The 15612-nt window shown below is 40.4% G+C and overlaps 1 protein-coding gene across 5 annotated transcripts in view; it reads right to left on the bottom strand.

Moving 5' to 3' along the window:
- The window catches only part of ANO1 (anoctamin 1), a 146164-nt gene that overhangs the window by 21548 nt on the left and 109004 nt on the right, over positions 1–15612 (bottom strand). For 3 of the 5 annotated variants that reach the window (XM_088668442.1, XM_035117017.3, XM_035117055.3), the window contains 5 exons: positions 11815–11897; positions 7197–7268; positions 3574–3651; positions 1636–1710; positions 405–606 (listed from right to left, as the gene is read on the bottom strand). In XM_088668442.1, the coding sequence (XP_088524568.1) occupies positions 405–606; positions 1636–1710; positions 3574–3651; positions 7197–7268; positions 11815–11897 (510 nt within the window). The remainder of the gene's footprint in view (positions 1–404; positions 607–1635; positions 1711–3573; positions 3652–7196; positions 7269–11814; positions 11898–15612) is intronic. The other 2 variants (XM_035117065.3, XM_035117083.3) reach the window with 1 other exon arrangement.

Below are 15612 nucleotides of genomic sequence, written 5' to 3'. Positions count from 1 at the left end.
AAAATTCTTTCTGTGTTTGATGAAACCCTAAGAAGTTCATGCTCAGCAATAACTGGAGACCTCATTTTTCCAGTCCTTGATTTATTGTCCCTATGAAGAAAGCAATGACTGTAAATGAAGATGAATTACATTACTCAGCTTCTGAAAATGGTTTGGTTCTCCATAGCAAGTGAAGAGGCTCTTGATTAATCTAAGTCCATTTCCCCATTTTATAATCAAACCAATGTTAGTTGCTGAAAGAAGTTCGTGTAATAATACCAAGTGATTATTTTAGATATATCATTGGCTAGACATGCTTTGTTCTTGGCTGTGTGGCCAAAGTGAAATAATTGTGCTCTTTTAAGAGAGGCCATTTAAACAAACTGTAGCTTTAAGTCAAAATAACTTTTAAGATTTATACCTACCAATCTGGGTCAGCCATCTGGCTATGCAGCCGTATACTTCATCCAAGATTATTATCACCACCAGATTAATAATCACTGCAGTTGCTGTGACAGTTACTCTAACATTAGACCGGCCACCGGGAGTGGAGCTGATGGCTAAAGCTGCTGCAGTAGAGATTCGGTATATTATGACTCCAAAAACAATGGCAAATGTCAGTCCAATCTGGAAAGACAAAAGTAACATGTCATAAAAATTCTAGATGTCAGTAAAAAATTCTAGATGTCAGTAACTGTTAAAAGGGTGGCCAGATCTGGATTGAAAGGAAATGTTTAACAGTGAAACGTATTAGAGGAACGGTTCTGTCCTAGGGCCCAATTCATGTATCATATTTGTCCTTTGTCTATGCTGTAGCATTTTTTCATCTTGCCTCCACTGCAAAAATTGCAGTTGCAACATTCATCTCTCATGTAAAGAACCAGTTCACACAGGTGTGCGCGTATAGAAGCAGTGCCTTGCTGCAACCTTGGTTGTGGGCCATGTATTGTCAGTGGTGGTAGTGTGAACCAGTCCATGGTTTAAAAGAAAATTGCTGCTCCTAACTGAGATTATCTAGGCCATTTCTGAATGCTACTGTATCATTTTTCTCAGAAGGTGGTGTAATTCAATCAACAGTGAACCTAAAGGCCATGTCAGCTATAGAGGAATTCTGAACTGCCAAGGAAATAACTAAATCATGGCTGAGAAGCATGTCCACAGTTACACTACATGATAAACTGTGGAATGGAAAGAACAGCAAGCATATACAACTCCACTGAAGGGGACCAATAATTAGCTGAAAGGCTTGTGAAATTCCATAGATTGGGGGGGGGGGGTAATTGGTCTGTGTGTGCGTGTGTGGAATTTGTTTTGATCCTCTTCAAATGTTTATTTGTAAAAAAATAACGCAGGAGTTCGGGTAGCATCTGGCTGGCCATTGCAAGGACAGGATGCTGGACCACAGAGGTCTGTGGTATGATCCTGCAGAACTCTTCTTATGTTCTCATAATGGTGATGATCTTCTTCATGACTATCAACTATAAAATCACAGTATATGAACTCAAAAAAACTGACTAAGGAAAGTGCACCCCACAAAATCGACTTGAGAGAAATCAGTGAGAAGCTTGGTCCTTCTCCAATATGTTACAGAAGCTTTGCTCAAAATCTTGCATTACACTTAACCGTAAACATTTACCGGTACTAGGTAAAACTTACCATGAAAATGATGCTCACAAAATTTGTGAAGTATGCTGGAAAACGATCTTTCCACGTCAGTTTTTCTTTTTCAGTCTATGGCATGAAAGAAAACACAATGACCCTGCGATGTAATATAGCCACATATACTGTAGCGGCGAAAGCATTTTCTTTTTAATTTGTGCCGGTCATCCAAACTTTGATGTGTAGGAAAGCAATCAAATGCATAACTTGATAGTAGTGCAAAGACACAGGAATGGAAGTAAACATTTTAGGAGGCAAACATCAGAACAGTGTGGAGTCAATTCAGTTAACTACAGCTATATAAAGGGGTCAGTATATCACAATATTTATTTCAAATTGAGCTAGTTTGTTTATCAGTGTTATGAGGCCAAGCAATTTTATTTTTTACAAAAACACAGATTTTTAGGGATTGTCAAAGCACATTTATCTCTATCTGGTTTACATATTTTAGTCTATTTTATATTGGTCACTATGAAAATTGTTTTTTCCCCTCCAGGACATTGCTATGCATTTATAACAATGCAGAAAAGTTAAAGTACTTTGTGAAAGTTCCATCACTCATGAAAATCCATTGTTCATGGGAAAAGATGAATGTGATACTAAAGAACTTGATTAAAGGATGCAAACGAGGAGTATGCTCATTTGGCTTGTCTTTTCTGTTCCAAGTCAGAGGAACACCAGCTACTTTCCTGAATATGGTAAAATTTAGGAAACTGGTACTGAGGCAAGCATATGGAACAATATACAGATATACTGCAGATGATCTCAAGGGCAAGACAGCATGAACTGGGCCAACATGAAACATGATGTGTGTGTGGATATGTGTTTGCCAAGAAAAATATGGTCAATAACATGGTCAATGATGTGGAATCTCAGTGCCATGGTGCCTTGATACTTGTCAAACCAGTCTTGCCTGCATTGGTTCAGCTGCTCAGTCTCAACCAAGATATGCTATAGTTCCTTTAAAAGTCCCATAGCAGAAGGACAGAATGGAACCACTGCATCTCCCATCCTATCCATCCACTGGCTCCCTTCTTCCATCCTTTTATTAAAAGTATTCATGAATTGCTTTTTCTGCCCCCAAGAACACAGATTTTTTTTTAAAAAAAACACCAATTAACAAAACCAAACCAGAATGTGGGATTGAAAACCCACCAAGAGCCAGGTGGAACAAAATAGTTTTTTTAAAGCTAGGCAAAGATAGGGACAACCTTGTGGCCTCCCTAGGGAAGACGTTCCACAATCAAGATGCTGCTATATAGAAGAGTTTCTGTCCTGGGCCTTTTCACCTAGGAGTCTAGTTGTTGTCCCCTACATTTGGCAAGGAAGAAAGGTGACAAAAAGAAACGGTGAAGAAACAGAATGGGAAGCAGTGGCAGCACCTTCTCCTGATGTTACAGGGCCTTTAAAGGTTTGGGCAACATCTTTGGGTTCAGATATAGTAACATTAATATCTGATCGTATCTTGTTTATTTTCATGGTCTGTTGAGTGATCACCTTTGAATTTCAATACACTGTGTCGTGGAGCTTATTTGATTTTTAAAGCCTGAAAACAGGGAATGATGTGTTAAAATTGCGATGTCATATATAATTACAGAAGGCCACTTCAAGAACAACAAGCATTTCATGTCACATGCATGTCACACACATGCTGTCTGAGGAAAAACAAACAGCCGCAGGCAACTCTGCCAAGCATCTGGCACGTGCAGAAGTGTCACACCAGTCAATATGTAAGGATTAACCATGCAGTGCCATTCCACACAAAGAGGAAAACCAATCCCAACAAGAGTGCTGAAGAAGGGGGCGGGGGCGGGGAAAAATACGTATATGTGTATATTAGACAATAAACAGACAAAGTTTGGAAAACAAATCAATTTGTGTTTTATATAGTTATTCATAGTTCAGAAAGTTTCCACAAATTTGAATGAAATGTACCAATTTCACCCCAGCCATGACTCTCTTAACTCTTTGTCGCCATTTGTTGGCTGCCTCTTCTGGCAATTGCAGGCCCTTCTGATGGCATTTGAAGGAAACAGAAAAGGGTCATGCAATATGGTTGTTACAAAGCATTGACTCATATAGGCAAATAAATCAATACCCTCAGCAAAATATGGACACGCTACAGCTTAAAAACAAATAGAAGCTGCCTTTACTTGTTATGGGCCAATGCTATGTCTTCTGAAATGAAGTAAATTACTATAAGGAAGAAAGTACAAAATAAAACCACAGGAAAATCACCAGTGTTATCTAGTAAAACAACAACAACAAAAACAACAATGCAAAGGATAAAAAAGGATCTGTATTATTTTAAGGTGTCACAATGTGTGTCAGATAAGAGTCTGATCTCCTTCATTATAAAAGTTATCAGCAAAATCCCACAATATTTTGTAGTGGGATGACTAGAGTCATTTAACTAACCAATAACCTGGAGTCAGGAATGAATAGTGAGTTTGCAGGTAGAATGAACTTATTCAGAATGGTGGAACCCAAAGGAGATTGTGGAGAAACCAAGAAGGAACTCCCTGTAAGATCTTTGCTTTTTTAGTTCATTTTTTAGATAGGGTGACTGGAAAGGAATCCAGTATTTCAAATATGTTCACACCATATACTGTATGTACATTAAGAACATTGGCAGTTCCTGCCCCCACATGCATATTAACTACAATTTAATTCCCCCTCACCACCACCAGCAATGTTGCATACTGAATAAAAGTTTTCATTGAGCTATTCATCATAAACTGTAAATTTCTTGCTTGGCTAGTCGTACCAGTCGAGGTCCCACTGGTACATATGAGGTTAAAAATTACTTTTGCTCTTGTTCCAGTCTGCATCACTGCATATACATACAATGAAATTTAGCTGCCAATTTGTGGCCCACTAGCCTAAGCAGTTTGGTGTTGTTTGCAAACTTGAGGAGTTTACTCCTCTCTGCTGTTGAACCATATGGTTATAAATTTATAACACCTATCCTCTTATTTCATGCCTGCTAACTTTTATTCTCCCCCATATGAACCAACTCAGACCCTGTGGTCATCATCCAAGGCCCTTCATTGTGTGCCTCCTCTGTGAGAGGACTGGCAACCTAAGAAAGGGGCCTTCTCTGTGGTGGAGCCTGCTTGTGGGATGCTCTTCAGGGAAGCTCACCTGGCACCATATCTTCAGGTGCCAGGCAAAAACAGTCTTCTCCTCTCAGGCCTCTATGGCCTTTTAAACTGTGGGCTGGGGGTATTGTTTTTCTTTGGTACTATGGTATGTATTTTTGTGTTTTTATATTGTAAACCTTGTGATTCTCATATGAAGGGTGGTATAGAAATTTAATAAATAATAACAACAACTTTACACAGGAGCATTTGGTGAGGGAGTTCTCTGGCTCTCACAAATTCTGCAGTAGTTGAACTTTTTTTTAGTGCCAGATCTATACCTTTACAGACCACTACACATAACATGTGGCGCTTAGAAATCTGCACCAGTGAAAGTGTGTCAAATGTCTATTCTTCTTCTTCTAGAAAACCAGGACCGTAGTTGTTGTACAGGAGTTTGGTTACAAAGGAGCTTGGAGATGTTAGAAAGGGGAAGCACTTAAAATGTAAAAATAAGGACTTGAAAATTAGGTAAATCATTCCACAAACCCCTTTGGGTTTCTGCCCCCCCCCCCGGTTTTAAACCAGGATCACGCTGAAATTAATGGAACTAAACTGTTTTAAACCCATGGTGAATTAGAATGTGAATTACATGCTTACTTTCTGATCCTGAAGTGACAAATATCTGCAATGGTACACACAGCATTGATATACCATAGATGGCCTCACAAATAGGTCATACCCATCCATGATAAAACCTTACTGTCAAAATATTACATGTATAGACACAAATGTAGTTGGTTCAGTCACAGCAGAAGTGCCTTCATGTTTAAGCAAATAATCCCCAAAGTTGACCTCAACCTACTTCAACTTCACCCAGTTCTACAGCAAGTAATATTTATGTCTGGTGATGGTTGTTTCCAGTGCAGCACAATGCCAGTGTTGATGAGGCTGCTTCACTAGTCTATCTTCACAGGACATCAGGGCAATGTCGTACAGCAAGATGAGTGTTCCTTTTCTGGAGCAGTGGCTCAAATAACTGAGCCTTGCAAGCGTTAAATAAACTGTTTGGAAAACCCCAGAAATTAAGATGCCGATTCTGGTATTACAGTCCAGACACATGATAACCTATTCACAACACCCGTCCAACATATACAAATCTATTGAAAATGGCATCTCATGTAGACTTGAACCTGGAAAATTAAGAAAGTCAATGGGAAACAAAGCAAGAGAAAATAATTACTAAATAGAAATTAGTCAGGGAGGGGGACGTTTGTGGCTTCCTTGGAAAGAACTGGACTGGATATTGCCCAACGGGTGGGAGGGAGAGAAAATGGTGATTAACCAGATGCAGATCCAGCGTAATCTGCCCAGGTGTGTTTGGGCCATTTCACACATTATGCAGAGGTAAGTTTGGATGTGCCACGGGTTGTATATTCAACAGACAGCTGCAGCCAATCATGGCTTTCCTACACGAGTCCCTGTAAAATACATCATTTGCTCTAGTCACAGTCTGTTTTTCTGTGCCTTTAAGTACCTAGCTATGGAGGAGGCTGCCCACTGTATTCCTGCATGTAGTCAATTTTCCTCTAATAATAGATTTAAGGCAGGGTCCCCTGGAGTGAGCTCGTCAAGAAAAAGCAATTCTTATTCTTTTACATTCTAAAAGTAGATCTTTTAAAGTATACCTCCAATTTTCATTTCGGGGGGAAAGACCCAGATACCAGAACTTTGGGAAACACCAATATAGTGTGTTCAATTCTGTATGTGCCCATATATTAATGCTATTTTCACAGGCTTCTGTAATTGTTCTGGCTTTGAATAAACTGTTGTTGTTGCAAGATGCAAACTGCTATTCTATTCACGCGCCATAATTTAGGTGTGAAAACGTGTACAGAATAAGGCTGCACACGCTCTAAGGAATTATTGGAATCTTAAAACAATTCCTATGGTCACTATGCCTGTGATGAACCCACATCTGTATTAACCCTACAGAGCTCAGATTATTTTACTGCAGCAACGGCCATCTAAACATTGTCGGACCCCAACTCTCACCAGCACCAGCCAGCCTGGCCAATAGTCAGGAGAGATGGGAGTTGTAATCCCACAACATCTAGAACAGGCATAGGTAAATGCCAAACGTCCAGATGTTTGGGACTACAATTCCCATCATCCCTGACTACTGGTCCTGTTAGCTAGGGATGATGGGAATTGTAGTCCCAAACATCTGAAGGGCCGGAGTCTGCCTATGCCTGATCTAGAAGGTCACAGGTTCTCCCCGTTTGTGTAGCTACCCTCTCTTGCTCACCTGTCCTTGCTCTCTCTTTTTGGGTGTCCATCTCTATCTATCTTTCTTTATATGTGAAGTTAAAGAATGGTAATGGTAATGGAGGTGGAGAGTTGCTGTTTGTTACTGTATGACACTGTAAATGGGGAAACCTTAACTATGAATAAAAAAAATCTACATTGTTAGCTTACCTCTTTATTTTTGGATTCTTTCCTTAGTGATTTTTCTAACACTTTAGCTTCATATTCAGCCCTGGGGTGATCCTGCAAATAAGTCAATAGGCTAGTGAGCCATGAAACCCAATGTCTACCCATTCAAATGTTCAAGAACAAATTCAAATAAAGGTTCCAGTGTAATAAAATTTTAAAAAATTATATGTTAACCTTATTTGAAAAAACAAAATTTTAAGATTTAATTTAAAATGCTTGCTCATGTCTTTACTACTCTCTGTTGGTATTCCATTGTAGCTAAAGACCTTAATTAAGCTATAATCTGCAATGCTGCTGGCTCAGCTGATGTCCTTGTCTTGATGGTGACACTGCTGCTGCGAGATTGGCTGCTCTCCTCTCATATATGACACAGCAGCTGCATCACACTGTTAGGGATGGGACAGAGGCAGGATTACGGCCAGCAGCAATGCAAATCAAGTACAAGCCTGCAACAATTTCTCTAGCAGCAAATGGGTTATATTGCATAATGTGCTGATTTGCAGCCTTGCAATTTGTTTTAAACTGGAACCTTTCATTTCAGTCATTGCCCAGAGGCCATTTTTAAGACTGTTCATGTGAGCTGATGTTACCATAAATGACCCAAGAAGGGGCTGGGACAGCAATAAGGTGGTTTGACTTTAAGCATTCAGTTCATGGACACCTGAGATGCTTTTTCTTATCAGTTAACCTGATCGGTCTTGCCAAAAGAATGCATTTCAGATTTGCCAAACACACTGTGGAAAAATATGTGGAAAATAATCAGAAATTGAAGGAATGAGACAGCCCAAAGATTCAGAAAGTGCTTAAAAATGCATTAGATGGATATGGGAATGGATATGAAAAAGTCCCAATAGGGATATATATATAGTATAGGAAGAAAGAATCATTGAAGTGGAAGGAAATCAGATGCTAGGAAAAAAGAATGAGGTGAGATCAGAAGGCATCTTTCACCACTCGACAGATCAAAAAGGTAGAGAAATTTCAAAAAAATAAATAAAAATAAAAATAAATCCAAACCTTGACTGCCTCCTTCAGGAAACCATAAAAAACACAAACAAACATAAAAATTAAAATTACTTCACTGTTGCACAATTCTGCACTGGATACAATTGTTTTTATTCATGTGAATGTGGCTGAAGGAATTAGAAAAGACATGGCTGCATCTTTGGGGAAATGGTCTTCTTTTGTATTTATATTAATGTTATACTGGTAGCACGAAAGGAAGCATATTATTGCATCAAGATGAATGAGTTTAAGTAACATGGTGGTATACAGTCTGGATGGTGTCATGTGATTAAACCCTCAATGGAATAAACAACAACTACATGAAAGAACAGTTGTGCGCTGGAGTTCCAGCCAGTGTTCATTTCAATGGGACTTAAACCAGAGAAGCTCCTGGGGATTTTGTCTCACACTATTTAACCTCTTCAGTCTTCAGCAGGATTTAAATGCATGCTCAAGAGCTTGGGTCATAGGGCTGAATTAGTGGGACTGGAGTGTGTTAAGTGAAAAGTAAAATACATTCTATTAACAGCAGTTATCTCAGGTCACAGGCTGTTACCATTGCAGAGAACACTGAACATAACCCTGAAAGATATTTGCCACTAGAAGGATACAGTTAATCCTTTCCACTTTCATGTAAGCCAACAACAAGGTACCAAAAATAAAAGAACAGTTGCCTTATAAAAACATCCTCCCATTGTTATCCAATAGGTTACGTCTCAATCCTAGGTATGCATGTGGGGTTCATGTTAGCCCAGTGACATGTTTGCAAGCAGACAACAGGATCAGGGCCTTAGAACACTCTGAGGTCACTGAAGACCTTTCAACACAATGGTCAAAAATTATTAAGGCTGTAATTTATATTTATTCATTTCAATATGTATCACCTTTGACACTGATAAAGATCAGCTGACTGTGTAATCACTGTCACATTTGCCGTCTGCTGGGTGGTACATGTAGACATCAGCAGGAAGCAGATGACCCACCCTAAATTCCGTTATCCCTCCCCTAAATTAATGATTACACTAAAGTAAATATTTAGTTTGATAGACAAAATTGTGCCTCTGATTAATTGTACAGCGTTTTAAACATTTGAATGCAAGCACTGCAGTTGGCAAACATGATCTTAAAAGAGGTTTTCCTTGTTCTCTCTCATAAAAGAGGAAATGCCTCTTCTAAGATGATGCCTAGGATGACACACATATACACAACCTAAAAACAAAGTATGGATTTGCTTCAGAACTATCATTTTTATTGGTTTACTCAGCTCAGACTTGTTTAACTGTAAAGTAAGCCCTCAACTTACACAGTGGTTCTGGTTCTGGGGATCTCACCTAAAGCTGAAATTGCGTATAGTCCAAACACAATGTGTACAATTGCCAGAGTCTTTTTCCACTGGACATCCACACCTTTTTATTTTATTTATATATTTTTGCTTGCCAAGTGCATAAAGCTGAATGTGCACAAGTTAAATGCTCATAGGTTGCGGTTTGCTGTATACTATGCTATGTTATGTTATGCCAAAACCAGCTGTGATTTATGGTAGTAGAAAATCCTCACAACAGTTCAATGGAACCTTGTTGTGGCATGATTGCCTGCTCACCAGGGTTTTAAAATATGAGAGATGTGAACTCTAACCCTGGAGAGGTAGAGCACACAGTGCAAACATGAATTTAGAAATAAACGTGGAGGGATAGGAAAATTGCAAAATGGGAATATTTGTTGGACAGAAGGGAGTAGCCTCAGGGTAAATGATTAAGTAGCCTCTCCTTAATCACATCCGTTCTACTCCTCACTTCAATGACCTGGTTTTGGTTAAAATATTTGGCGTGGTTCTAATCTAACACTGAGGGTGAACAAAACCCACCAACTGAACTTTCCAAAAATAAATTTGAGGGAAGTTGTGGCAAGTCAGAAAAAGAGAAATCCTTTAGGTTCACAAGCCTTTCCTAACTGCAAGAGGTAGTGACTGAGACATCCAAACAGAAACCACAGAAGTCCTCTTCAAGCATTCAGCCTGAACAGGCAATGGCAAAAACAATGGCCAATTTTCCTGCATTAATAAGGCAAGTAATAAGAGGGAGGCTTCTAAGTACAGTCAAGCTCAGGCACAGGCAAACTCGGCTCTCCAGATGTTTTGGGACTACAACTCCCACCATCCCTAGCTAACAGGGCCACTGGTCAGGGATGATGGGAATTGTAGTCCCAAAACATCTGGAGGGCCGAGTTTGCCTGTGCCTGGTCAAGCTGAATGTGCTCCAAAACTCCCTTCAGACATGCTAAATGAGCAAATGGTGGGAGTGAAGGAGTGGGGCAGGATATGCAGCGTTGTGGGTGGGAGGGCTGAAATGCATGCCCCAAGCTCCCTATACACATTTTGCTCTTGTTTAAGCTACTAAACACCTCAAAAATTTATGCAACTCTGTCTTGAACCTAGTTTAGTGTAGTAACTTCACTCACTGTGGCCCAGTTTGTATGTCACAGCAAACAAAGGTAAATGTTGGTTGTGAGCACACTTTTCTTAGGTGCTTATGTCCTTCCCGTTTGTATGCCGAGGAAACAAATCATTATCCCTAGTTTAGCTTTATGTAGGAACAAGGGACCATGGTTTGTTTTATTCCAGCAAACCCCAATTAGTAAGCTACAGATAGTGGTTTGTTAGGAGTAAAATGAACAATCCCTGGTTCAAATCCCTAAACTAGGGATTATGGTTTGTTTCCTTTCAGTGTGACTTACGGTAGATTGTAGGGTTCATTGTGACATGCGATTGAAACCAGTAACACACTCAATTCTAATGTGGAAGCCCGGAAGTTATTTTATAAATAGAAGCTCACAACTAACACCAAAAGGCTACTTGATGTCCTTACTAAACTTTTAAAGCAGTATTTTAAGCAGTATTTATTGACTTTTTGAAAATGGAACTGTAAGGGATGGATTATACAAACACTGGATTGATTCACAAACTATTTCTAGGGAAATTTACATTTCAGGGAAAAGATCAAAAAAACTAAACATTAAAACATAACAAAAGTAAGACAGCTGAAAAAATTCTTTCAAAACTATCAACATTTCTCTTTTTGCAGTTCTTAATTTATGTCAGTGCTCTCTAATATTTTCTACATAATTTGGTGTCTTGAATTATTTTCCCTTTCAATGTTTGATATGCTGAGTACAAGCTATAGTTTAAAAATCTAGGCTCACACAGAAAAGACAATTGGAGTACTTGCCACCCTGCATTTAGGAGAGCAAATTACACAATTATTCTCAAAAGAGAGCAAATTACACAATTCTTTCTTACACTCCCCCTCCCATTCTTCTTCATGAGTTGTGCTCACTTAATATATTTCCTGTATCAAGGGAGTCATTTGCAAGCTATATATGTTTTAATGCCCACAACACTAGGCGTGGCCCTCATTTTGTAGCTCTAACGTTATGCTTCCATGGTAACAAGACATGCTACTGTACTACCACACCCTTCCCAAACGTAGAAATAGTATATGTGCAGGATTTTCCTTTCCAATGGGTCAACAACTAAAAATGAAAGACCATTTGGCAGATGTAAAAACCAATGAAGTAGCTCATAACAAAATTAACTTACTTCCTCTTCTTCAAACCCAGTCAGATCCCATCTGTAGTTCAGACGCATCTGTTTTCTCTTCCAGTGTTCCATGAATGTAGCAGCTGGGTGGTTAAAAGAAAAAAATACTTAGAAGAGCAGGCTAATTCTACCACTTGCTATTTGTTATGGTTTCCATTAACAAAACCAGAGATGGTTACATATGCTATACAGCACACTACTTTCTTTCCTCTCCAAACATAAATTAAAATATTTCTTTAAAAGCCCAAAGTAGAATGGAACACCCTACTGCAGGCATGGCCAAACTTGGCCCTCCAGCTGTTTTGGGACTACAACTCCCATCATCCCTAGCTAACAGGGCCAGTGGTCAGGGATGATGGGAATTGTAGTCCCAAAACATCTGGAGGGCCAAGTTTGCCTATGCCTGCCCTACTGCCTTTAAGACTGACGATTGTAAATAATTGTAATTCATTTGATAACATTGGGTTACTGGTAAGTCTAAACACAAGAGAGGACACTTAATGCTGTTTTTGCAATTTTCATTTACAAATATTGTAGAAATAAAAAATAAATAAAAGTTACCTTGACTTTACTTATAAATACATAAGCAGTACATAAGATGAGCCACTCCTACAAGGCAGAAAATTCACTATGGCATGCCAGATCCCCAGACAAATGCCTCAGCTCCCAATACGCCTTCAGCCAACTTACCACTCTTTTTCCTTTTGCCAGTTCCACAGAATCTGCCTTCCTCTCCCCATGGCTGTGTATGTGCGCTTCACCTGTCTCAAGCTCTGATGGGGATCTCATTTAAACACAGGTGTTCCCAATTATTCCTGAGCAATTAGCATCCATGGAGGCTCAAGCAACTATTCTGGGCTATTAACCCACAAATTTCCAGGGGGATTTAATATTCAAGCTGTGCGAAGGGTGAGGATGGCTCAAAATTGAAATGCCCCCACTTGCAACCAAAGTTGTGGTCCATTTTTTGCCAACTCAGACCCATGTTTTCCAAATGTGGATTCATGCTTGAAATGGGTCACAGACCCCTTCTTCTCTCCTATGCCAGTTCTCCCTTCACAGGCGAAGGGATGGGGCAGCCAGAGACTCAAGGGAGTCTGGCTCACTAATAGGCAGGTTGACTGATTGACTGGGTAACTGTAGAATTTGACATGATGCTTGTGAGAATGCTCAGAAACTTATAAACCTTTATATGCTTCTGAGCATTTCAACTGAAGCATCATTTCTTGTGAGAACAATGTTGGGGAGTGGAAGAACCTGGTCTCTGACACCCGAGATGTGTATTTTTGGAACCTACCTTACTTTTGTGATAGTAATTTGTTTTTAAACTGTTTGGCATGTTATATTTTAGATTGCTGTAACCTGTCTTGGGACCTTAGGGTGAAGGGTGGGTTAATAGTAGAAGCAATAAATTATTTATTTCACACACACACACACACACACACACACGTGACGATCCCACCGCTGCCACCAAAATTGTGATGATCCCACCTCTGCCACCAAAAATGTGAGGGATCCCCCCCTCACTGCTTTAACATCAGAGGCTCTCCCTGTGCTTCTCCACAAACAGGAGAAAAAACCTCCAGTGTCCAAATTGGACTTGTCTCCAGAGTACCTCAGGCGCTGCGTTCGAAACCTATGGCCACCAGTGGGAAGTCCCTCCCATGGACCCCTACTGCTACAGTGTGCCTCTCCCTTAGGCAACTATGTGGCTCCTTCAGCTTCGCTAACCAGCCCTTTGTATGACAGGAGAAAAAGCAAACAGTTTCCTCTACCCCAGGAAAGCTTTGTTCTCCCCTCTTTGTCACACCTCTGAAGGTACTGAGACGCTGCCGAGTCAGTGAACGTTTAAGCACATTTAACTTTATTATTTAACTTATAAACATGAATTTCTTTGGTTCTTAAAAGCACATATCTTCCTATTTAACACAGACTTGTGAATACAGCTCCTGCATCCCTCTCTAACACTCCACTCTCCCCAACTCCTAACTCCCAACTGCCAACTGCCAACCACCTAACTGACCAAACTGCTCCTCTCTCCTTTTAAACTGGGAACAGTCCCGCCCCCATCAGAATGTTATGTCAGTCAGGCTGGAGGTGGATTAACTCTTTTCCAGCCAGGTAGGAATAAATATTTCAAAACTGTGTCAATCCGTTACAACACACACACACACATTGTACCATTTATCAAAAGATCTCAGGGCGGTGTACAACCTTACATTATAAAACATTAATGACAAAACATAATAAAAACATAGTAAAAAGCATACTGACAGATAGCCTTATAGTAAAATAATAATCATCTCCCTGACATATTGATAGGCCATAGATTATTTAATAGCCATAGGCCTGGGTAAAAGGGAATGTTTTTGCCTGGCATCTAAAGACATGCAATGATGGCGCGAGGCGAGCCTCTCTGGGAACAGCATTCCACAATCGAGGAACCACCACAGGGAAGGTCCATTCCCTTGTTGCCACCCTCTGAACCTCTCTGGGAGTGGAGACATAGAGAAGGGCCTCAGGTGACAAGCGCATGGTCCAGGTCAGTTTGTATGAGGAGAGGTGGTCCTTAAGGTAATGAGGCCCTGAGCCATGTAAGGCTTTATAGGTCAACACCAGCACTTTGAATTGGAAACTAAGCAGCAGCCAGTGCAGTTGTGCCAGGTTTGGTGTTATACACTCAAACCGTCTTGTTCTGGTGAACAATCTGGCCATTGCATTCTGCACCAGTTGAAGTTTCCAAATCGTCTTCAGAAGCAGCCCTGCGTATAACGCATTGCAGTAACTCAACCTAGAGGTTGTTGGAGCGTAGGCCATAGAAGTTAGGCTTTCCCTGTCCAGATAGGGGCATAGCTGGGCCACCAATCGAAGCTGGCAGAAGGCACTCCACACCACTGAGGCCACTTGGGCCTCAAGTGACAGCAGCGGATCCAGGAGCACCCCCAAGCTATGTACCTGTTCCTTCAGAGGGAGTGTAACCTCCTCAAGAGCAGGCAATCTTCCACCCATCCAGCCTAGGGAACCACCTAGTAACAGTGTCTCAGTCTTATCTGGACTGAGCTTCAGTTTACTGGCTCTCATCCATTACCGAAGCAAGACACCGGTCCAGCACATCCACTGCCACACCTGCAGATGTAAAGGAGAAATAGAGCTGTGTGTCACCAGCATACTGCTGACAACAGACACCCAAACTCTGGATGACTCCTTGCCTCAAACTCCTTGGAGGAAAGGCAAGATATAAGACATACATACATGAATTGGAGCACCCACCTGCTGCAGGTTAGCTCCACCCTTCATGGAAATAAGACCACAGAGGCAATCTATTATCTGGGTTTTCCCACTATTCTTTGAAAATATTAATAAAACCTTGAATTTTTGTTAAGCATTTGCAATGAGTGATCACAAGGGGAAGTTCATTCACTCTTAGCAACTTTCCCGATGAAGTAATTGTCAGCCCGAAGCTGCAATAATATATTTGGGGCTGCTGGAACTTCTGCATCGATCCTCAGTTCCATTACTTGCAAATTTCAGTGGCAGCACTATTTGGGACTTATGCAGATTTCCTTAAGGTGAAATCATCTTAAATCCAAGCACTTTAGCTTAACTGGACAAATGACTTACAAGAAAATATGTAAAGAAGGAAATGTAAACCGGTAATTGTGCTGGAAACTAGAGAGTGGCTATAATTTCATTTTCAATGGGGACGCTACTATAAAGGAGGTGCACAGTGACAACGCTTAAGCTGCAGCAAATAAAGCTTGTGTACATCAATCTATGTGCCACTGAGGTTGTGGGAGG

The sequence above is a fragment of the Zootoca vivipara genome, chromosome 1 (assembly GCF_965207765.1).
Source record: "Zootoca vivipara chromosome 1, rZooViv2.hap1.1, whole genome shotgun sequence".
Taxonomy (NCBI): domain Eukaryota; kingdom Metazoa; phylum Chordata; class Lepidosauria; order Squamata; family Lacertidae; genus Zootoca; species Zootoca vivipara.
Note: the sequence above shows the minus strand (reverse complement) of the source record. Positions and strands in the feature narration are given on the sequence as shown.